The sequence below is a fragment of the Stegodyphus dumicola genome, chromosome 10 (assembly GCF_044657685.1).
Source record: "Stegodyphus dumicola isolate Sdum_Otavi_A_Nest chromosome 10, ASM4465768v1".
NCBI lineage: Eukaryota > Metazoa > Arthropoda > Arachnida > Araneae > Eresidae > Stegodyphus > Stegodyphus dumicola.
The window spans coordinates 157,749,889-157,774,277 of NC_140777.1; the positions used below are offsets into that span (position 1 = coordinate 157,749,889).

Sequence of the window (24,389 nt, forward strand, 5' to 3'; positions counted from 1 at the left end):
GATAGGAAGAATTCAAAACGCAGTGTACTTCAGACTGCTTCAAAGTTATTTGATCCTATGGGAATTGCATCACCTTTTATTGTTCTCATAAAATTATTAATGCAAGAAATATGGGAACTTGGTTTAGGATGGGATGATGAGCTATCAACTGACTTGAAGAAAAATTGGGATAATTGGTGCTCTCGGATTTATCTGTTGAAAGATTTGACAATCGAAAGAAAATATTTCTCCACACCATGGAAGTTGGTGAAAGAATTACAACTACACATATTTTCTGACGCTTCTCCTAAAGCTTTCGGAGCAGTTGCATACTTCCGTTACGTGTCAAGTGATGATTGTATTTATACAAGTTTTATCACTGCGAAATCTAGAATTGCACCGCTTAAAAGGTTAACATTACCGAGGCTTGGACTTATAGGAGCTGTTATTTCTTCCAGACTTTTCCAATATTTGAAAACAAATTTTAAATTTCCTGTGCCTAGGGTATAAATGTGGACAGATTCCTTAATCGCTCTTCATTTGATTAAAGGGAAAGCTTCAAAATGGAAACCTTTTGTATCGAACCGTGTATCCGAAATCCAGTCTAGAACTGATCCTGCTGATTGGAATCACTGTAGTGGGCAGGATAATCCTGCAGATTTCATATCTCGAGGAGCTACCGTGGAAAAGTTTATGTCCAGGTCGATTTGGATGCAAGGTCCAGAATGGCTTCGGTTGAAGAAAAGGGATTGGCCAAAAGGCTCTAATTATGAAATTTGTCTAGAGATTTCTCCAGAAGTATATTGCGAAAAAAGAAGTAAACTGGAAGAAGTATCGTCTTTTGTGTGCGAAGTGCAATCGAATTTGACACATTGAATGGATTTGAATAGATATAGTAGTTTAAGAAAATTATACCGTGTTACAAGTTGGATACTATGATTTATATACAACCTTAAATTTAAAACTAAACAATGTGGTGAACTAAGCACTGAAGAACTTAACGAGGCTGAAATTATCTGGACAAAAACTGTTCAAAGTGAAGCTTTTGCGGAAGAGCTGTCCTCTTTGAGACAGGGTAAAACAATTTCTAAGACTTCTTCTATTCCAGAACTGAATCCCTTTCTTAATAATGACGGGATAATGCATGTTTGTAGAAGACTTTCAGAGGTCAAGACTTTCTTACCTTCAAAGACACCCAATTATTATGCCCTCAAAAGATCACTTTGTGAATTTATTAGTGTGGGATGCACACAGCAAAGTGTTTCATGGTGGAATTTCTGAAACTTTGACAGAAATACGCGAAAGATACTGGATAATTAAAGGAAGACAAACTGTTAAAAATATCTTAAGAAAATGTATTCTGTGTAAACGATTTAATTCTTCTCCTGGTGTGCAAGTTACTGCTCCTTTACCAGCAAATAGAACAGAAGAATTACCTCCTTTTTCTGTAGTAGGTATAGATTTCGGTGGACCACTTTATACCAAAGACAGTGATGAGAAAAACTACATTGTGTTGTTTACTTGTGGAGTAACGCAAGCTCTTCATTTAGAGTTTGTGGGTAGCATGACCACAGAAATATTTCTTCTTGCTTTTCGATGACTCATTGTTTGTCGAGGTCTATGTTCTCAAGTTTTGATGGACAATGCCAAACCTTTCGAGCGATTAGAACTTGAACTTAAAATTTTGTGGGCTGTCATTAGTCACCCAACAGTAAAAGACTTTTACGCCTCCCACAAAATCCAATGGTGCTATATCGCTGAGAAAGCTGCGTGGTGGGGTGGCTTCTATGAAAGACTAATTAAATCTGTAAAACTTGCTTTACGAAAAACTCTAAGAAAAACTATATTATCTCGAGAAGAGTTAGAAACTCTAATTATTGAAATTGAAGGTGTTCTTAACTCTCGTCCTTTAACTTATGTTTATTCTGAATTACAGGAACCTATGGCTCTAACTCCAGCTCATATGCTATTGGGGCGCAGGGTGAATAGTTTGCCTCCTGCCAGGCTTCATTTTGATTCTAATTTAGTTAATAGGAAAATGCTAATTGAAAGATTTAATTATCGAGAAAGATTGGTAAGTATGTTTTGGAATAAATGGAAAAATGAATACTTATTAATGCTGAGATCTGTTCATTGTGTTAAACCTTCAGGTAAAATTACTAAATTTAAATCAAGTTCAGAACCCAGAAACCTACTGAAAAAATTTTCGAGTTTATTTTTCAACATCAAGAGGGACCACTGCTTATTGATTATATGTCACATATCACAACAACAGATAATTATTATACTAACCTGTCCACTCAACTCTGGCATGTTATAAAAGTAAAAAGCCATAGCCAACTCAGCAGAAAAGTATTGCTTTTTCATAATAATGCTCAGATTTCTAAGACTAATATTCAGTAATGCAGATGTCCCATCTATTGCATTCATTAGACTTAGTTCCAAGTAATTTTTTGTTTCAAAAACTGAAGCAGTATTTGTGTAGTTCCCATTACAGCGATGACAATGGTTTGAAAGATGTTAAGTACTCATGTTAAAGTGTTTCTTTCCCTCACTAGATGGCATCAGGTTTTCCACTAGTGAGAGAAAATTTAAATCTTAGTTTTTTTCTTTTTCTTTCTTTTTTCTTTTCTTTTTTTTTGGGGGGGGGAAGGAGACAGCGAGTTTCAGTTCCAGTCCATGCCAGGATGGATGGATAATTGATTCTTACAGTCATGAGTGATAAAGAGAGGCTGTATAAGAAACAGTAATTGAATATTGTTTTTTCCCTTTGAATGATTTATGTAAATAAAACTACGGTGTGAAGAAATGAATTGTGTCTTCCATAAAGAAGATTCTTCTTTTGCCAGCTGAGATAGCATGCTCAAGTCAATAACACACCAGAAAAAGTAAATGAAGTTTTTTTCCTGTTTCTAAATCAGATAATAGAACCTGCATACGTCAGTGGATGCTGACAACTTCGATCAATAGTAGTTGATTAATTATATAATAGATGTCACTCAGAAATTCCTTGAAAGGCAGAGACAAAATACTATTTTGTGCTGGAATCTGGTGATCAACAAATGCTGAGTGCATTGAAATTGAGGGAAACTATGTAAGAAATTGAGAAAGTAATTTTAGACACTTATTCTCTATAAGTGTGTTATACTTTAAACTTGTGGAATATCCTCTATAGGCAAGGACAAACTTCTAATTAGATACTGAAAGCTAATTTGAGAAGCAGAAAATCAAATAATTTTTTCCTACCTGTAATGAGATTCCATTTATAACATCAATGGGATCAATTACATTTCCCAATGACTTGCTCATTTTCCTTCCATGAGCATCTCTCACAATGGAATGGAGAAATACCTAATGCAGAACATATTTTAAATTTAAAATAATAATAATGGCAATTGCAGCTATATCTAAAAAAATTCAATACAATACTTTTCACATGCTGAAGATATTAATAAAATTTATAACACTGCTTTAAAGAAATTGTAAAATTAAATTTCAAATTTATAAGAAATGGTCTACCTCTTTAAAAGGTAACTTTCCCATCAGCTGTTGACCTAACATCACCATTCGTGCAACCCAGAAAAACAATATATCATGACCAGTTTCTAAAAGGGTACCAGGATAAAATGTTTTGAGATCCAGTGTCTGTAGTGCCAGGGGGAAAAAAAAGTAATCAGTTGAAAGCATACATATAACAATAAGAGAGAATGTAATATATATAATATGTTAAGAAAGATATAATATTGGATTATGATGACTGAATTCTTACTATCCATAACTGTGCATTTTAAAAGCCAAAGCTGCTTCTGATTCTCACGTCTATAATATAACTACATTGAAAAATTGAAGAAGCACTCTGACCAGAGCAAAACTCGCCTCATACCATGACTGATCAATATTCCTTATGTTTTAGATCTTATTTGGATAACTAGAAAGTAATACTAGCTTGCATGCAATTTAAATTGAAAAGTTTACTTAAAAACGTAAACAGCATAAAATTTCTTATAGGAGGGGGAAATACTTTTTGGATGGAATTCATGAAAATTAATAAATCCTTAAGAAGTTATATAATTAATCCTTCATTTAAGTATAAAAACAGGTAGAGATATGCAAATTTATGTTAAAATTCAATTTAAATATTATAAATTATTGCCTAAATCAAATTTTGCTTCAATAAAAGTTGAAGAGATTTTATTATTATAATTATTTAGCAGATGGTACATATTCATCCACCTTCAAATTGTCAGATCAATAAAAGAATAAATAAAATTAGGCAAAATTTTGAATATTTCCTTCAGTTCCATGAAATTTTATGCTTAGTTTAAATACTTTCATTTTTTCACATGCTCAGTGTTTCTAATATGATAATGTAATAGTCATTTTTAAAATGTAAATCTTACAGTAATAGTCAAATCATGAAAAGAATATTTCAAAAAATTACTCCACAGGCAACTATCTAGAAAACATATCTTATAGAAACATGCATAATATTTTTGGCTAGACAGATATTTGTTTCAGAAGAAATTAATTATGTATTTATCTACAAATAAGGTGCACCCATAAAGTAGCTGTACAAATTAAAAGACCAAATGCTAAAATAAAGAAGTGACAGAATAAATGCATGTTTAGAAAAACATCTCACCACTTGGTTGAAAACAGTTTAAACTGTTTATTTTATCATTAGCATATCAAAATGAAACAGTCATTTTTCATTTACTGAGAAGACAATGTACAAGAAAATTTGCTTCAAGATGGAACCCAATGTTATAACATTAAACTTTGTTACAAATTAGGTATATATACTACTGAAACATTAGAAATGATTCGAACAGTATTTGGTGATGCATCCTTATCAAGAACACAAGTGTATGAAGAATACAACAACTTTAAATATGGGTGTGAGAGTGCTGAAGATGAACCAAAGACAGGATGCCCTTCATTTTCAAAGAATGAGGAAAATTATGAGAAAATTCATTCTTTGGTAAAAGCTGATAGGCATGTAACATATTAGAAACTTTTAAACATGCTTAGGTTAAGCAAAGAAAGATGTAGATTGAAAATCTGAAAGATTATTTTGAAGGAGATAAATTTTTAAAGTTAGTAAAATTTATTTGAAGGATAGTAATCTTTTTCTTATTTATATGAAACTGCCTGGTTTCACCTTGTGTATTCTTGATAATGCAAATAATCATTTATCCCACCACCATTCGACTAATTTATGCAGTGGTAATTTCACATGCTTTATTTTAATATATTTCTCTTCAAGTAACTTTCTTTTTTAAATTTTAACATATAGTGGAGATTCCTGTACTATTGTTATGTAGAGAAATTACCGGATAGCGTTATAAAAATTAGGTGAATGATTTTATGATTTATGGAAATTTAAATTTTATTTTGATTCTGAATTATTTAATTTAAGGCTTTAATTTTGGGGAAAAACAGATGCTTCTGGAAATATTATTTAGTTTAAAAGAGTATTATTTATTTTCCTCTATTTGTAATCTTGTACAAACTTTTATTCATTGTGAAAGAAGCAGGGAAAGGGAGGCAATTTTCGCCAAGTCATGATTTCGCGCGCTTCAGAATGTTCGAGAAAGAATTTTCATTGTTAGTTGACCTTAAGAGAGGAAAGTACGTGACGGAAAGGTCAAAGGTTGCTACTTGTCTTTCAATGTAAGTCATTCAGGTTTTTGGCGATTGAGGGTCCGGTTGTTGGCTAAGTGAAGAAGGGCGCGCATGCGTGATCACCCTTATTTCCGCATTCTGGAGTTGAAAACGAAGATTTTGCCATAATTAAGGGGGCGATAAGTGAAGCCATAGTGGGAGCCCGTTTTGTGAAGGAGACGAAGGAAATTCGAGTTGGATACACACTTACTTTTGGCTGACTCTCGGACTGACTCGCTGATTTTTGGGCTTGCTGGACAAAATGTAAGTGACTCCGAGAGGTGTTTTCCGGCGGGGAGCGGCAAATATGCTCCCCGGCCGCGTTTTGGTTAAGAGGCGAGACTCTCTTACACACTTACTCTGGACTCGCTTAGGCACTCACTGCTTGGATTCGCTGACTTTCGGGCTTGACGGACTTGTTGACAGAGACTGAGAAGAAAACTTGTGGGTGTTGCGAAGGAGAAAGGAAAAGATTTAGTCGGCATCGAGCAGTGCTTCCGGCGGGGAGCGGCAATTATGCTCCCCGGCCGCGGGTTTTCTCAAAAATGCGAAGAAAAAAAAACTGTTGAGCGAATAACAAAAAAATTAAGAGAGACTTGGGTCTCTATCTGTATCGGCAAAAGTCAGGACGATGTCCTCTGAACTCCGACTTGAAAACAGAAGGAATTATGTCACCTTAGACAACTGGAAGCCTGCGTTAGCCGTTCTCTAAAATGCCTAGCTTAATTGTCTACGTTTTCCTTGGTGGAGCTGAGAGTCTAGGCAGACAGCCGTGCAGTGTAAGCTGTTCTCTTGCTTCCAGTGGGAACAATTTTCTTCTATGGAAACCAGTAGCCGGCGTAAGATTTGACGGTATAGCTGATGTAATTTATTGTCGTGCCGTTCGAGTCTCTGTCTTGCGGATTTGCCAAGTGACGTAAGGATAGAGCTAAGATATGAGCTCTCCTCCACTTCAAGATGTCCACTCAAGATAAGTATCATTTTTTTTTGGTGTGTTTGAACTTTAGGCAAGTTTTTCAAAAACGTCCTTAGCAGTAAAAACAACGTCGAATCTAAAATTTAACTCTCTGGCCATAAATTGTTTCCCTTTCCTTTCTTTTAAATCACCAGACAAACCTTATGTTTTTTTATGAATTTAAATGAACAGACTCTCAGATGAGGTTAAGATCTTTCTTATTGTGTTGTAATTGAATAAACTGATATTTAATCTGGAACCTCTTACAGTATGTTTTCTTTATATATTTAATATGAACTTTTCCTTTATATCTTGTATATGTTTTATGTTTTCGATCCTCTCACGGCGCGGTCCCGGAATGCATTTTTTTCACAACGCAAAAATGCTGTACACGTTTCACTATACGATCACTCCCTTTAACGGCAAGTAGTTTCATATTTAACATTTAACAATATAGGAATTTCAGATATAACATGGTACCTAGAAGTAAAACTATTTAACCATGGTGTCGAAACTCTTTTAATATAACATTGGTGCCGTGACCAGGATGGCACGGAATTTTCTTCTATGGAAACCAGTAGCCGGCGTAAGATTTGACGGTATAGCTGATGTAATTTATTGTCGTGCCGTTCGAGTCTCTGTCTTGCGGATTTGCCAAGTGACGTAAGGATAGAGCTAAGATATGAGCTCTCCTCCACTTCAAGATGTCTACACCAGATAAGTGTATATTTTTTTTTTGTGTTTATACGATCCTCTCACGAAACTTCTGTTCTTCATAACATTGGTGCCGTGACCTCTGCTTAGTGAAGGATCGAATCACTAACTGATTTTGTGAATTTATTTATTTCGTATAACTTACTGTTTTAAGAAGGTGTTAAATTTTAGGTGCTAGGATTAATTAGAGTTTTTGATTTGTGTTTGCTTATTTGTTAATACGAGAGTGATAAAGTTTGAAAATGTGTGTGAATTTCAGGAATTTTGGACTTTAGCGTTAGGCACACAGAATTGAACTTTAAAGTTAGGAAAAATATATATTTTTAATGTAGGAGAATAGATACTGTATATTTTTACTGTAGAAAATCCTTGAGTGTTTTCTGGATGTATACTTTTGATTTCTGATTTCTGATACAAGATGGAAAATGAATTATTTCACGATAATCCTATGCTATTTGTGTATCCTTGTAACAAGTTTCGAGTGCTTGTCGGTAAAAACTGGACTCATTTTTTGAGCACTTCTAAGAGAAAGAGATTAAAGACTCTAATTATTTTACTGAATGAGACAAGCCATAGCTATGCGTAGCTAGAAATTTTTTTTGTGTGTGTTTTTGCTAATTATTTAACCTAGAATCTTGTGAAATGTATAATTGTGAGGGGTAACGTTAGAGAAATTTTGATTTTTTTGACTTAGTTGAATAATATTTTGTGAAATGTATGTAATGTTTTCATGATTCTCTAGCGTAGTATATTATTGCGTTTTGATTTACAATGTTTTGTTATGATTCCAGTATATTGTGTAATGTGTTAGAAAATTTAATTTAGTATTGAGCAATGAATTTTATAAGTTCTGAAGGCATAATGATACAAATGAATGAGTTAAAAAATTGAAGGTTATTTTTCAATTGCCAAATTCTGTTTTAAAGTGAACATGGGTTAGATTTGAATTTTTGCCTGAGATCAGCAATAGTGATGTTTGGTTATTTAATTTTTTTGTATTGCATTCATCAGCTTGAGTGAAGTTCTAATTAGTTTAATGAGTCAGAGTAATTGAGATTAGTTATCTTCTGAGTTTTAAGTTTGTGAAAAGTTGTCAGGTGAGAATTGTTTAAACAGTAGAAATTTAGTCTTGTGAATTGTAGAAAGTGAATTTTAATGAGAATTTTGGTGACAACGGGAATTTGGTTTGTGGAAATTTTTAGATAAGTTTGAGAAGATTAGTTACTTTTGCTCTGTACTCATGAGCGGGAATTTTCTGTTGATTACAAGTAGTTTGTCTTGAATTTGCTAGTTAATCGTAATAGATGTGATTTGAGGTACTGAATTTTCTTTCTTGGTTGGACTTGTTGCGGAATTTGGGGTCAATTCTTGTTTTGGTTTGACTTATTAGTATCAAGATAGTTGTATCAAGTTTGTGTGTTGTTTTCTGGTGGTTTCTGCCAAGGTCCGTAAAATGTAAGTTCTCTGATGTTTAGTTTCTGTGGAAGAATTGAGATTTCTGTGGTCATAAGAAAATAGTAGAATTTGAGTTATGGATTTCATTTGTGTGATTTTTATGGATTTCTGAGTTACGAGTTATGAGTATTTTTTTTTAGTTTAGCACTTTTGAGAACTTTGCATTTGTTGCTTGCAGTTAGGTCTTGCGTGAAGTTGTAATGTCCTGAAAGCTCGTTTTCTTGTAAATACTTGCACTTCATGGTGGCACTTGACCTCTTACACCGGGAGAAACAGGAACTTGTTATCTGAGAAAACTATTGTTGTATCTTTTTTCATTGTGTTGGTTCAGACTGGTAACGTTTCAGTCAGCGCACTTTTCTTTCCGAGATAAGAGATCTTATGTTCTCTTTCAACGTGTCTGGAGGTTTGCTTGATACGTAAAGTTTGGGTCTGTCATTCATAATACAGCGCTTTTCTCAGCTTACATGGATGCGGTAAAGAGTTACTTTGTTTCTTTTGTTTGGGTGGAGGTGTTGCTGAAGGCTGCTACTTAGGTTACTATACAACGTTTTGGAAGAGTCTGATGCAGAATAGATCTCAGTTTTCGCCTAAATTGGGGGGTTTGTTTTGAACACCTTTTTGATTTGTGATATTTTATTTAGTGTTCTAGTAACGTGCTTCAGTCCAGCTTTGATTGATTTCTTTGACTAGGTTGAATTTTTTTCTCGTGGACTTAAGGGATTTTTAGAATTATTGGATTTTTTTTTGGTGTTGTCTTACTAAGGGGACTTAAGTTTGGTGTTGTTACTCACTAGTGTTTACCGTGAGGTTTGAAATTTTTAGCGGCACTTCACTCTTGCTGGTTGATTTTTTTTTGGCTTGATTTGAATTACAGTGAAATATTTTTTGACTTGATATGGTTTAACATAATGACTATTTGTGTATTTGTTTAGGTATTGCAGTTTAAATTTTTTTTAAGTATCGCTGATCTCATTGCTCATTTGAATTATGTACGAAATTTTTACAGTTTAATTGTATTTTCATTTTATGTGTATATGTGTATCTTGGTAGTATTTGTAAATTTTTGGCCAAACGTTATTTTGTACATGCATTGGGTATTAGTATTATTTTTGTGTGTGTATTGGATAAAATTCTAATTGGTATTTGCACAGCGTATTCGTTATGTTCATTCTCGGAATTGATTTTGGTTGAACTGAATTTTTGGACAATCACGTTTTCCTTCTTTCTGATTTCTTTGTGTGGGGTATTTTCGGCTGGTTCCGAGGTTCCTTGTGTTGTAACGTTCTTTTCTTTTCTAATGCTTGGCCCTGATCAGGCCGCTTCTGTTCTTAGACGTGATTGTTTGGGATTCATTCCTGGAAGTTATTCAATTTCGTAGTACTTAAAAGGGGTCTTTACTCCTTATTTGAATACGTTCATGTGACATATTTTATTTGGAATTGTTTGAATTATTAGTGTGTTATTTTTCTCAGGAATTTATTTTATGTATCTGCGGCACGTTAATTATCTTATTTTTACTTATTTCATTTTTTTGGTGTGAACAATTGGATTAGATTATTTCCTTCTTCGGGTGTGAGTATCCGAACACATTCAGTGGCTTATCTATTGTAAGGCAAAAATTGAAAGATAAAGTCTTCTTCAACTTTGAAAGAGTGATTGTTCTTCCTTGGTCGAAGGTGAGACGTAGGAGGGTGAAATCTGGTTTCTTTTAAGGTCAAGTTCCTCTACTAAGGAGTATTGTGGTGCTGAGTTCACATTCCGGGGTTGGTTGCTTTCATTTTCTCGCGTTGAAGGCTGCAGGGGGGGGGGGGTTGTTAACACAATGATTTCTAACTACAGGGTTTTCCCTCGCTTGCATTGACAACTCCGTACTCATTTAATGTACTCCATGATTGTGCTCAGCAGAAATTGTCGCAATAGTAGAATGTGTTCCACCTCAGGTGAAATTGTTTACATTAATGGACTGAAAAGGAATGAATAGATAAATAAACGTTCAGAAATGTGGCCACACAGAGACTGCAACACTAGTGTGATGTAATGAACTGAAAAAAAAACAAAAAAAAAGAGAAATTCTTTTTGTCATTATTGATTGATCTTAGACATATTTTGTTGGTGATTAGCACCTTATTTTTATTTTTATTTTTGTATGTGTTCTGAATATTTCTATGTAATTAATTAAGTGATTTAATTGATTTTTTTGATTAATTATTTTTGATGATTTTCTTTGAGTATTTTAATTAGTAATTGCTTTGATTAATCTTGTTGTTTTACTTGCACATTTTGGACTTGAAATTTAATGTGTCAGTAACGTCACTGTTACCAAGGAGTCGTGTGAAATATTGTTACATTATGTTATCCTTTAGCCTTATTGCACAGTATGAGTCATGGTATTTCAAGAAGTGTCTGTCTGCTAAATTTTGGTAAACCAAAATTTAATTCCTTAGGGGAAAGGAATGTTATGTAGAGAAATTACCGGATAGCGTTATAAAAATTAGGTGAATGATTTTATGATTTATGGAAATTTAAATTTTATTTTGATTCTGAATTATTTAATTTAAGGCTTTAATTTTGGGGAAAAAACAGATGCTTCTGGAAATATTATTTAGTTTAAAAGAGTATTATTTATTTTCCTCTATTTGTAATCTTGTACAAACTTTTATTCATTGTGAAAGAAGCAGGGAAAGGGAGGCAATTTTCGCCAAGTCATGATTTCGCGCGCTTCAGAATGTTCGAGAAAGAATTTTCATTGTTAGTTGACCTTAAGAGAGGAAAGTACGTGACGGAAAGGTCAAAGGTTGCTACTTGTCTTTCAATGTAAGTCATTCAGGTTTTTGGCGATTGAGGGTCCGGTTGTTGGCTAAGTGAAGAAGGGCGCGCATGCGTGATCACCCTTATTTCCGCATTCTGGAGTTGAAAACGAAGATTTTGCCATAATTAAGGGGGCGATAAGTGAAGCCATAGTGGGAGCCCGTTTTGTGAAGGAGACGAAGGAAATTCGAGTTGGATACACACTTACTTTTGGCTGACTCTCGGACTGACTCGCTGATTTTTGGGCTTGCTGGACAAAATGTAAGTGACTCCGAGAGGTGTTTTCCGGCGGGGAGCGGCAAATATGCTCCCCGGCTGCGTTTTGGTTAAGAGGCGAGACTCTCTTACACACTTACTCTGGACTCGCTTAGGCACCCACTGCTTGGATTCGCTGACTTTCGGGCTTGACGGACTTGTTGACGGAGACTGAGAAGAAAACTTGTGGGTGTTGCGAAGGAGAAAGGAAAAGATTTAGTCGGCATCGAGCAGTGCTTCCGGCGGGGAGCGGCAATTATGCTCCCCGGCCGCGGGTTTTCTCAAAAATGCGAAGAAAAAAAAAAACTGTTGAGCGAATAACAAAAAAATTAACAGAGACTTGGGTCTCTATCTGTATCGGCAAAAGTCAGGACGATGTCCTCTGAACTCCGACTTGAAAACAGAAGGAATTATGTCACCTTAGACAACTGGAAGCCTGCGTTAGCCGTTCTCTAAAATGCCTAGCTTAATTGTCTACGTTTTCCTTGGTGGAGCTGAGAGTCTAGGCAGACAGCCGTGCGGTGTAAGCTGTTCTCTTGCTTCCAGTGGAACAATTTTCTTCTATGGAAACCAGTAGCCGGCGTAAGATTTGACGGTATAGCTGATGTAATTTATTGTCGTGCCGTTCGAGTCTCTGTCTTGCGGATTTGCCAAGTGACGTAAGGATAGAGCTAAGATATGAGCTCTCCTCCACTTCAAGATGTCCACTCAAGATAAGTATCATTTTTTTTGGTGTGTTTGAACTTTAGGCAAGTTTTTCAAAAACGTCCTTAGCAGTAAAAACAACGTCGAAACTAAAATTTAACTCTCTGGCCATAAATTGTTTCCCTTTCCTTTCTTTTAAATCACCAGACAAACCTTAAGTTCTTTTATGAATTTAAATGAACAGACTCTCAGATGAGGTTAAGATCTTTCTTATTGTGTTGTAATTGAATAAACTAATATTTAATCTGGAACCTCTTACAGTATGTTTTCTTTATATATTTAATATGGACTTTTCCTTTATATCTTGTATATGTTTTATGTTTTCGATCCTCTCACGGTGCGGTCCCGGAATGCATTTTTTTCACAACGCAAAAATGCTGTACACGTTTCACTATACGATCACTTCCTTTAACGGCAAGTAGTTTCATATTTAACATTTAACAATATAGGAATTTCAGATATAACATGGTACCTAGAAGTAAAACTATTTAACCATGGTGTCGAAACTCTTTTAATATAACCCTATTTAAAAATGCAAATTACATACATATTGATATTAATTCTGAAAATTAAACATATTTAAAAATTCAGTCAATGATATAAGACTGCACAATTAGTTAGTCAACATTTCATTATCTTACAGTTTGTCATTTTTATATGAATAATAGTAGCAAAATATACTGAAGTGCAATATGACATTTAAAATTTCCAAAATTACTATGTAAAAATTCAATATCAAGAAGGGAATACACTGGTTGTCAGAAGGGAATATAGGTATATACACTGGTCGTCAAAATTAAAGCATAATGATAGAAATGAAACATAACTGACATTTAAAGAAAAATTATTAATAGAAAGTTGTACAAAAGCATTAAATAAGATAAATTACAATGTTTGGCAGTTAATTATTCACAAAATATTGATATTAAAACCAAATTTATGGAAATTGGAAAATGATGGAAAAATTAAGTCACTTTTTCTGGAAAAAAATTTTCTTTAATGTATGGTCATCTCAAACAAATATGCATACATCACATCTTGAACTCACAGACCTGATCAAATTGTTGATCAAGTCTTGTGGAATGGCATGCCCCTCCTTGAATATTTTTGATAATGCAAATAATTATTTATTCCCCAACCATTCGACAAATTTATGGCAGTTGTAATTTCACATGCTTTATTTTCATATATTTCTTTTCAAGGAACTTTCGTTTTTAAATTTTATTCTAAAAGTGCACTTTTCAGCTCCTGGAGGGTCCAGGGAGGAATTTGGTGTGCCAAAATTCGAAGTCTCAAGGCACCACACTCGTGCTCAATCAGATTCAACTCGGGTGAGTAAGGTGGTCAATCCATTCGAGTAATATCTTCTGTTTGCAAGTATTTGACACCACATATGTTCAATAAGGCCGAGCACTGTATTCCGTTAGGAAAAACTCTGGGCCAACAGCAACCCTAAACAGTCTAACTTGGGGTTCCAGTACCTCGTCTACATATCACTGGGTGGTTACAGAGCTTCCTTGGAAGATATGCAGTTTGGCTGTATATCTTCCATGGCGCATTTGTCATGGTTCCTCCCAAACCATTAAACCGCAGGCACGGGCAAAGGAAGGAACTGAGTGTTCCTTTCTCTCACCAGATTAAAACACATCTAGAATCACAGTTCAAACTATATCTGGACTCAACATTAAAGAATACTTAGGCCCAGTGGTCTTGGCTTCACTGAATATGACAATGGCACAAGTTTGAACAGGCCCCTCTGGAAGCTGGAATGGATGGGACGCAACCATGTGTTTCTCGTAGACAGTCTAACCTCATTAAGCCTTCGTGCAACAGTGGAACAGTTAATTTGAGCTCCTGTGGCAGCCTGAAGGTCTAAAACCAAATCTCTTGTAACCCTTTGTGGTTTCCTTGAACTGACAACTAATTCTTCTAATGCAGTTGTTGCTTACCCTTGAACAGGCTGTCTATCAATTGAGCCAGTGCTTTAAAAAAGGCTTCAAACTCTTAACCCGTTTGTGACCAAGGTTGCGTGGACGCGACGCAGCGATTCCACTCTTATCAGCCCAGCGTCGCTTCCTCGCGAAGAGCTCCGATTGATATGGAGAGACCAGCGTCGCGTATGCGTAATCAGAAATCGGAACGTTTTATTTGAATTTTTAAATGCTACTAGATGGCGTTTAACGGCAACGGTTTTCACAACGGTCGACTCATATGGTATTTGACCTTCATGAACGGCATTGGTTTCTGTTCTATGCTTCTGTATTTGATATATTTATTGATGTAAACAAAGTGAGAATCACTGCTCTTTAAAGGGCTGGGATTTATTGCTCGCTGTGTTTATATTTTGACAGATTGTGGAAATTTATGGAACGTTTATTAGTTGAAATGTTGGAGTAGAATTGCGTTTGTCTTTTGAGGTTTTACAGAGCGAGATTTCGAAATAGATGAATTAATCAAATAGTGAAATGGAAGAAAGAATTTCTTCTAGTTAATATAAACAAACTGGGAAACATGGGTGTTTGAAAGAGCATGTGTGAGTTCAAGTGACTTGTTTATTGCTTTGTTTTTTTCATTAGGAGAATATGGGGGAGTACATTCAGCGGATTAGCAACGGGTAAGAGTAAAATATTTATGTTTGGTTTAGGCGCCGTTTTTTTTTTTTTTTTTTTTTATGTGTGTGTTTCGTAGAAGTTTAGGGATATGTGATCGGAAAATTCAGTGAATTTATTTGCATTTAATGACAAAAAGAAAAAAGTGCTGATGTTATCAACTATACATGACGGCGTTATTGTGCCAATTGGTAAAAAAGACCGAAAGACTGGAAAGGACATTTTGAAGCCACTCTGCGTTGTGGAGTATAATCACAATATGGGGGGTGTTGACATTGGCGATTCTATTATTCATCACTATCCAGCATTTAGAAAAATAGTAAAATGGTATAAAAAGCTGTTTTTTGGTTTGTTAGATATGGCACTTCTAAATGCAAATGTAATATATTCGAAGGTAAAAGGCGAGAAAATATCTGCTTTGGAATTCAGATCCAGAGTTATTCATCAAATAATAGGAAAATTCGCTAAACCAAGGAGCTCAAAAACTTGTTCAAAATTACCGGGCATTCAACCATTTCGTCTAACTGGTAGACATTTTCCAAAAATTTATATAGATGGGAAAGGAAATAAAAGTAGAAGAAGATGTGTCATATGTGCTAAAAAAAATCGAAAACAAACATCATATTATGAGTGCAAAATATGCAATGTTGGACTCTGTGTGGATCCTTGTTTTGAACTATATCACACACAGCAGAATTTTTAAATTTCGATTTTATTCAGAATATATTATTATTCTTAATTTCCTCTTTTTTTATTTTGTGTTTGTAATATTTGCAGCTTTGTTTTATTGTGTATAGTATTTGTTTTCATGTACATAGTAATAATTTTAGTTTTTTGCATATTTCATTCATTTGTATCAACGTTATATTTTTTATTTTAATAATATTAAATAGAAGTATAGTATATATATAATTTATAAATTTGGAGTCTTTTTATTAAAATGCTGATTTTATACGAATTTTTTTGTAAACTTAGGCTTAACTGCTTAAAATGCGCGGGCCGGTAGTGACGCTCCGTTTCAGAGCGTTCGTTCCCATGACTGAGTTTTATTTCCGGTGCGCTGGTCCTCAAGGGGTTAATATGATATTCAGAGTGACACAAACTTTGAAGAATATTCAGATCTCGAGCAACTTTCATTTGTGTTTGACCTCCCTCGATTCTACCAATTATTCGTCACTTTTGACCTTCACTTAAATGATGCCTTTGAGTCATAATTACCGACTACTGATCACTTTCAGAAACCATTCACTTTAAACAACACTATAGAACGGAACTCCAACATGCACCCACTGAGCACTACATTGTCGGCTAGCGAATTTACATATTTCCTGCACTAATGTATGCGTGAAGGGTTAATTTGATTTCATTTGTATTTAACCAACATACATAATTGCAGCATTGAGCACTGGTTGCAACATTAACTTAGTAAGAATAGTGTTTCTCCTAATCCTTTAATTTTGATGACCAGTGCATATAAAAGAAAGTGTTTATTTTCCAGCATTTTTTGTCTTTCACAAAATGAAGTCATGTTAACTTTTATACAGTAAATTGACTACACAAAAATTTATGATGGAATAAGTTCAATCAACAGCATGGCTTATATTTAAATTTCCCTCTTACACATTACAAATATTTTCTTCCATGGAATAAAAAGTATTACAAACAATATACAATGGATGGAATGCTTCGACAAATTAGATTAACAAACAACTACATCTGTAATACTTAAAAGAAAACAATTCTAACTATTTTTAGTCAAATATTACTCCATATAAAATCCCTATTTCTGAAATTCACCAAGAACAGCAAGACTTAAAAAAACTCCTGCGTAGCAGTTTTTTTTTTTTCCATCAGAGAAATCAAATAAAAAGATAACTGACAAATATTGCTTGGATAGCATAAGTATAATTTCCTTATTTTCTATTCGAAATCCTAAAATTATTTACCATAAAATTTGCATGAAAACTCAAACATCTGCACACCTTTTACCAGGATATATACTTAAGAGTTTTAAGTTTGTCTGGTTTATTTGACTACCGAAAAGCACACTAGGGCTATCTGCCTGTGTGAAACTGGCTCGTATACATGTTACATATGAGAAAAACCATGAAAACGCTCATGCAGCCAGCCCGTTCACCTGGAATCGAACACAGGTCAGAACTACCAGTTTTCAGCAACCTGACTGCTCGGTTGCTGGTAGGCCCCTTTAGCATTTTAAAAGTTTTAAGAAATGAAGCATTCACAATTAAATAAGAACATTTATTTCTTTTAACATTCAGTGGCTATCAGTTTTGCATTATAATTCATATGTTACACAGGAACTCAAACTTTTTTTTATATATAAAGATTAAAATAAATACATAGGTGAGAAAATTTAATCTACCTCATCTGGCCATCCAAAAATTGAAAAAGGGAAAAGACCAGAAGAAAACCAAGTATCTAACACATCTTCATCTAAAAGTTGCAAATATAAAGTAAAGCATTAAGTAAAAATTCTTCATAAAAGTCATAAGCAATTGCAAATACACAAGATAATTTTTTTATCAAGTTTACATGTGTATATCTTATGCCAAATGTAACACACAGAGCTGAATTTTTTAATTAAATTACCTTGTCTCAAGTCTACATCTTCAGGAGACACATTAAACTTTTTGGCAGCCTTTTCTTGAGCTTCTTCAAGTGATCTAGCACTAATCCATCTTTCATTGTCCGTCTCCTATATAAATATCAGTAGTTACATCTATTAATTAAACTATACAGTGAATATTAAATTATGCTAATTATGAAATATAAATAGTAATTTTTGGTTTACAGGAGCTAAATGTAAACACTGGCACAAAAATCTGTCTAGAGAGAGGAATGGCATTTCTAGTAATATATACAAAGTTCATGAAAAGAATGGCTATTATGTTAAATTTAAAATAAATCCAAAAAATACAGACAAATATAGAAGTTTGAAAAAAAGAACACTTGTAATTATTCCAACCAACAATTGTACAGTACTTTTATCTGTAGTTGATAGAATTCTATAAACATGAGTTCTTGTTACCAAAAATAAATAGCTGTACGAATGCAGGAGCCTTTGAAACAGCATCCTCTCTGCAAACCTTTCTTCTTATGACATAATCTTCTACTGCAGTCTCATTTTAGTACTTTAGTGGTAATAAAATTATAATTTCATTCTTGGTTTTGAAATGCCTTAAGATTTATGCCTTTGTCTCCGGAGAATTTGAAAACCACAAATTTTGTCATCTGGCAAATTGCCAAACCATGTAATCTTTGTTACTGTACGTTTTTATATAATTTTAATCGGAAAAATCGAGATGCGCGGCTTATGCAAAACGAAGCAATATAGGCCAGGTAAACACAAGATTGTCAACATAAATGATTTCTTTTTGAAGTTATGGTATCCCCTGAAAATATGCTGGATTATGTCTGAAGTATGTTAGTCCTGAATAGTTTTTGTGCACATAGGATTGATGCAGTGCAAAAAATGTGCCAGGAAAAAAGGACTAACCTTGTGGTTATTCTGGATGTGTTGACATCTATACTGCAACTACTAGATGTATGCATTAAATGTCCATTTAAAGCAGCACTGAAAAGAATGTATATGGAATGCATGGCTGCTGGAAATCACGCAGTGACACAGTGGTCGCATCAAGAAACCTGAAATAACTCGAATCTGTGGATGGATCAAAGCTGCCTGGGATGGAATTTCACAAGAACCTATTGTTAAGAGCTTCAAAAAGTGTGGAATATCAAATAGATGGATGGAAGTGAGGATAGTGCAATATGGGATGATGAGGAAGAAGAGAATACAAGCAGTTCAGAGAGCATCATCATCGACAGCAGCACAGAAGGCGAGGAAGATTGACAATCTACATGTGTTACAAGACTGAAGAAGTGCCATAGTGTGGTAAGTTGTCTTCCTTTGTTAGATTACATGTAGATTTTAAAGGATCACTTGGGACTTTTAAATCCATATTTATTGCAGTGATTGTTGCCAACTGAAGATATTGTGTAACGAATAAAATTTTATATTACATACTTAAATTAGCAGTTTTTTCTTTCTGCCACAGATTTAAATTCTGGTAACTGATTTACTCCTTCCCATTAAAATGTTACTGGGCATGTATTGCTACGTACTTAGGCAGGAGCTGCAAAAGCTGCAGGGGGCAGCTCTGATTTCTTTCCTGATAACTGTCAATCGGTATCATATTTCTTTATGCTTGCAATCCAGAAAAATATTTTCTGTAACTTAAGCTTTCAGTGGACTTGATGAAAATATGCACGCCATATTCGCAGACTTTTTTTCTCTTTTGGTGCATCAAAAATATCGGGTGCATGCCTTATTTGGTGGCATATGGTATTCATGATCATACAGTAGTTCTCTATTTTTCCCCCTCTCTCTCACTCACACACACAAAAAAAGGGTGGGTCACCTTAACCTTTTAAAAAAGGTGACTGAAAATATCTGAGGGAAAATCATTATTTTCATGCTCATTTTTCTCACATGATTCACATAATTGCCACTCATACCTCATTAATAAAAAAAATACCATATATATTACTCAAATACTTTAACACTATGCATTTTAATACTATGCATGTTATATATAAACACTATGCATGTTATTTAACATATCTGAGCAAAGGTTAAATGAATTATCAGAAAACTGGGAACAAATATATTGTAAAGACCAAGTAAGAGATAATAATATTAATACAGGAAAACAAATCAAAATAAGAGTCATATAATCATATTTTCTGTTATAAAAAATAATCAAATTTTTTCAGTTAATCGTTTGAATTATAAAATGAACTGAATATACAAAATAAATCTGTTATACAACTTAACAAAACACTATGATCAACCTCTTGAGATGGTTTAGGTCTTCTGTGGAGATACTTGTTTCAAAAAAGCAATATTCAAAACTGATATTTATTTGTAATGTTTGAAATAAACATTAGTCACTTTACGAGGTGATCCTTTTAGGTAGAGGTTAACGTTAAAGAGTTCACTACAATAATCAGCAATATTTCAGAAGTTATGAAAATTATTCCTGAATTATAGATAAATACATCAGCAATTGTCAAATTTTTATGTATATATAAAGGCTGGTATATTTGTTTAACCATAACATTTAACCAAGATTATTTTGTAAGAAGATGGATACAACTATTTTTACAGCAGATAGACTTCAAAAATGCTTTAAAATATTAAAAAGCCATAATTTAATTTGTAATTGAAAGAAAGGGCCCATTTGAAGCTGTTTAATAGCAAACCGTTTTAAGTGAAAAAATGAGCATTTATCTAAAATTTGTTTCCAGAATTTAAACACAAAAACATTCATGGGTGAACAGGAGGTACTTCTTAGTAGTTTGTTAAAGTGTGCCTTAAACTAACTTCTAAGTGGGTAATATGAATAAACAATTGCAATGCTGACAAACTGCACTGTAACCCGAATGAAAAATAAAAAAATAAAGAAATAAAATAAAGAATGTAAATAAAAAATGCCATAATTTTAGAATAAACAGTAACAGAAATTTCAAAATTAAATTTTTAATACATCATTTTACTTTAGAAGAATATAAAACTAAGAAACATTTGCACTTACAGAATCAGCTACATTCTTTGCATCTTTTATGGTAACATAATAAGCAGGAATTCTATGTCCCCACCACAGCTGTCGTGAAACACACCAATCCCTAAGCAATTTGATAAAATAATATAAAACAAAAATTACAGCCATATATCCACATTTACAGGTATCCATATGAAATATTAGCAAAACTAATTGAAAAAATTTCTGCTCACATTTTCTTTCAGAGTTCTTAGGAAAGTCTGTTTAGTTTCCATAATTTTGAACAGTACTATAACCTATATAAAAAATTAATGTCACTTTAACTAAAGTCGCGATTTACATTTTAATGAGTGTGGCATAGTATCCCCTTATGATGAAATATACTCTAATAGAGAAAGTTATTCCAGATGAATTAATGTCATTAGTGTGTGTTTTAGATGTGTGTGTCAATAAACCATTCAAAGGATACTAATTCAGAAGTCAAACAACAAAAATCAGCGTTATATTTTCAAAATTTTCGCAGGACTAGTTTCGATGGTTTTTACAGAACCACCATCCTCAGCTGCAAAACCGACTCTTGCTCATTTTACTGTTTTGCAGCTGAAAATGGCGGTTTTGCAGCTGAGGATGGTGGTTCGGTAAAAACCATCAAAACTAGTACTGCGAAAATTTTGAAAATATAATGCTGATTTTTATTGTTTGACTTCTGAATTAGTATTTATTCGGCGTGTTATTGTGTCTTAATCATTCAAAGGATATTCAAAACGACAGTGGAATGCGTGTCTGTAAGAAGGTGAAAAAAACATTTACAAAAGGAGGCCAAATGCATCACGTTAGTCTCGAAATAGTTGTAAGTGGATAACAAAAGCATGGAATGAAATTAAACCTGATATAATTCAAAAGTCATTTAAATAATGTAGTGTATTTAACGATCTAGATGGAAACGCAGAAGATTAATTATTTGTGAATCAGTAACAGTAATGGTGAGTAACAGTGATGGTGAAGATGAAAGGGAATTCAATGATGTGCCTAAAAATATAATAGAAGATAAAAATATGACAAAATTTTCATGTTATCTGATAATGAAAATTTTTAAGTTCATAAAGTATGTCATTTCTTGTAAATAAATAGCATTTAGTTAAATGTAGAAATCTAATTTTTTTACAATCAACTTTTTTTTATTTTAAAATTTTCCTAGACATGGAAATAAATTGTTTTTTCCTAAACATCTTGGCTTTTTCTATCATTTTTATATATGACATAAAAAAATTCACCTGTAAATTTCAGTCTAATTTTTTTGTATTAAAAGTGCACATTATATGCCGGAATATGTGTTTGTTCACTGCTTCAAAAAAAAATTTCTTACTAGAAGAATAACAACTTTGATGAAGATAATGATAACGTTAATAAAATCCAAATCTTCCAATAAATAGGTAAATATGAACTGACATTCATAATCAAAGTTCAAAATAAAACACAGTTTATAGTTTATACTAAATAGAAAATTAAAATGAATGTTACTTATGTCACATATGTATTAAAATATGTCACAAATTACATGTTAATTTGCAAGTCAGTTTCAAAATAAACTGTATTATGTAATTTGCAATGCATTTAAATAATAATAATAATAAAAGTTTAATTTTTTTTTTTTTTTTTAAACTGAAAGGTTTCAGATTTTAAACTACGTCCAAAGAGGCATTTTTTTTAACGTTTTGTGTGTTACCTTTATTTATTAAATATCATGTTCTTTGCATTTAAACCATAAAATTCAGTTCAATAGCAATGTCGCAAAATAATTTTAAAATGAGCATATCTCTAGAATTTCCGATACACAGTTCCACGTGCTGGAGATAAAAAGGTTCTTTCTCCCCCTTTAGAGTGTTGCCATTGCTTGCTTTGAACACCTTGAGTTTGTTAATCAAAAGTTTGTTAAAGTTTTACAAAATATGAAATTGATAATAAAACAAATTCCAAATTTCAAATTTGGGCTTCCACATGCCCATATTCATAGGAGGATTACGTCATTCAAAATTCGATGGCTCTATGTACTGTTGTTTTATCACAATGCGAGAAATATGCATACATTTATGCAGATTTTTCATTATTTAATTTCTTCAAATATAATGCAGGACTCTAACATTTGGTGGCAACAGTTTGAAAAGTAAAACAGACATTTATAGTGATTCAACACAAAATCGCAAAAGAAAAACAATAGTCCTTCAGGGACAAAGCCCCTTTGGACAAAAAAAAAAAAAAAAAAAAGAGGGGGAAGGGGAAAGTAAAAATATAGTTATAACATTGCTTTGCCATCAACCATGAAAACTTACATCAATCCTTCCAGCAAATGTTTGGTGGAACATTTCATTCTTTATTAAACTTTAAAATCATGATAGAAGTTACATTACTTGATGTAAATACCACTGCTGAACAGATATTTGTTTGTCACAATATTTCTCATTGCATTGCCATTGTTTACATATTTTCCCAATAAAGTCTCTATTATGTCCATTAAGATAGTTTGTCACAATATTTCTCATTGCATTGCTATTGTTTACATATTTTCTTAATAAAGTTTCATATTATGTCCATTAAGATATATATTTTTTAAGGCAGGATCCTATGACTTTGAAAATTGTAAGCCATTCTGTTAGAAGCAGGTCCTAAATTTAAAATTCCCCATCCCCCAAATGTGAAGAAAAAATACAAAACTAGCAATTAACTGATTCCTACAAAAACTAAACTAGCTTATTGAAGAATAATCAGGGTTACATAAAACCAAAGCAGACTTAACAAGTCTTCTGTAATATGAAAGTTATTCATTAATGATGCTTTACACTTTTTGATGGCAGTTTTTGTTTATGAAAATGGTTGATGGCAAAAGAGATTGCCAAAATTACATAAGAAATCCAAAAGTTCTTACCCTTACATATAAAAAAAGTGTTTGGCAATAAATTCTTCTTGCAGACATTTAATGGCAATACTAAACAAATAAATTTGGAAATTTGTCTAGAGAAATCACATCAAATCCTTTTGTGACTAGTTACTGTATTAAGTCACTAAGTAGTTTGAATTGAAGTATTGTAAAGTAGTAAAAATTGAGTATCATTCTGTGATTAACTATAAACTATTTTGACTACAAAAATCTTAATCCCAATGACATAAAACGATGCTTTTCTATTCTATAAGAAAGGATGGAAAAAACGATTCTGCATGGACCAGGAATTCATAGATAATGATTCTTATGAAAGACCATGAGGAAGGGCATTGATATCGCAAAACATTGCACATGTTCAAGAAAAAATATTGAGGTATAGGTGATTAAAAGTCAAGGTGACAGTAGCAAGACAGGATGTAAAACAACTGCTTTGTCCATTTCATATGAAAATCTTCAAGACAAGAAAGTCTGTCACATCTTGGTCACGCACAACATATTCAACTTCAATATTACTGCTTACCATAACCCTTCATCTGTTTGCTTCCCACCATACTTCAAATCATGCCATTTGACTAAATAGAAGTTAGTTTCATTTTATTCCTTTGTTTTCCATGCACTTCAAGTTTTCTCCTCCAAATCAGCTTTTGGGTGAGAACTAAATTACCTAAAAGCAGCTGCTAGTGACAGATGCTTTCCACCTAATATTATTGACCAAGGGG

General features: G+C 33.3%; 1 protein-coding gene across 1 annotated transcript in view; it reads right to left on the reverse strand.

Moving 5' to 3' along the window:
• Window positions 1–24,389, reverse strand: part of ValRS (Valyl-tRNA synthetase) — a 147,353-nt gene that overhangs the window by 31,637 nt on the left and 91,327 nt on the right. Inside the window, exons 14-18 of the mRNA XM_085825741.1 lie at window positions 20,766–20,856; window positions 17,758–17,863; window positions 17,531–17,601; window positions 3,499–3,624; window positions 3,226–3,330 (exon numbers count right to left, since the gene is read on the reverse strand). Coding sequence (XP_085681867.1) covers window positions 3,226–3,330; window positions 3,499–3,624; window positions 17,531–17,601; window positions 17,758–17,863; window positions 20,766–20,856 — 499 coding nt within the window. The remainder of the gene's footprint in view (window positions 1–3,225; window positions 3,331–3,498; window positions 3,625–17,530; window positions 17,602–17,757; window positions 17,864–20,765; window positions 20,857–24,389) is intronic.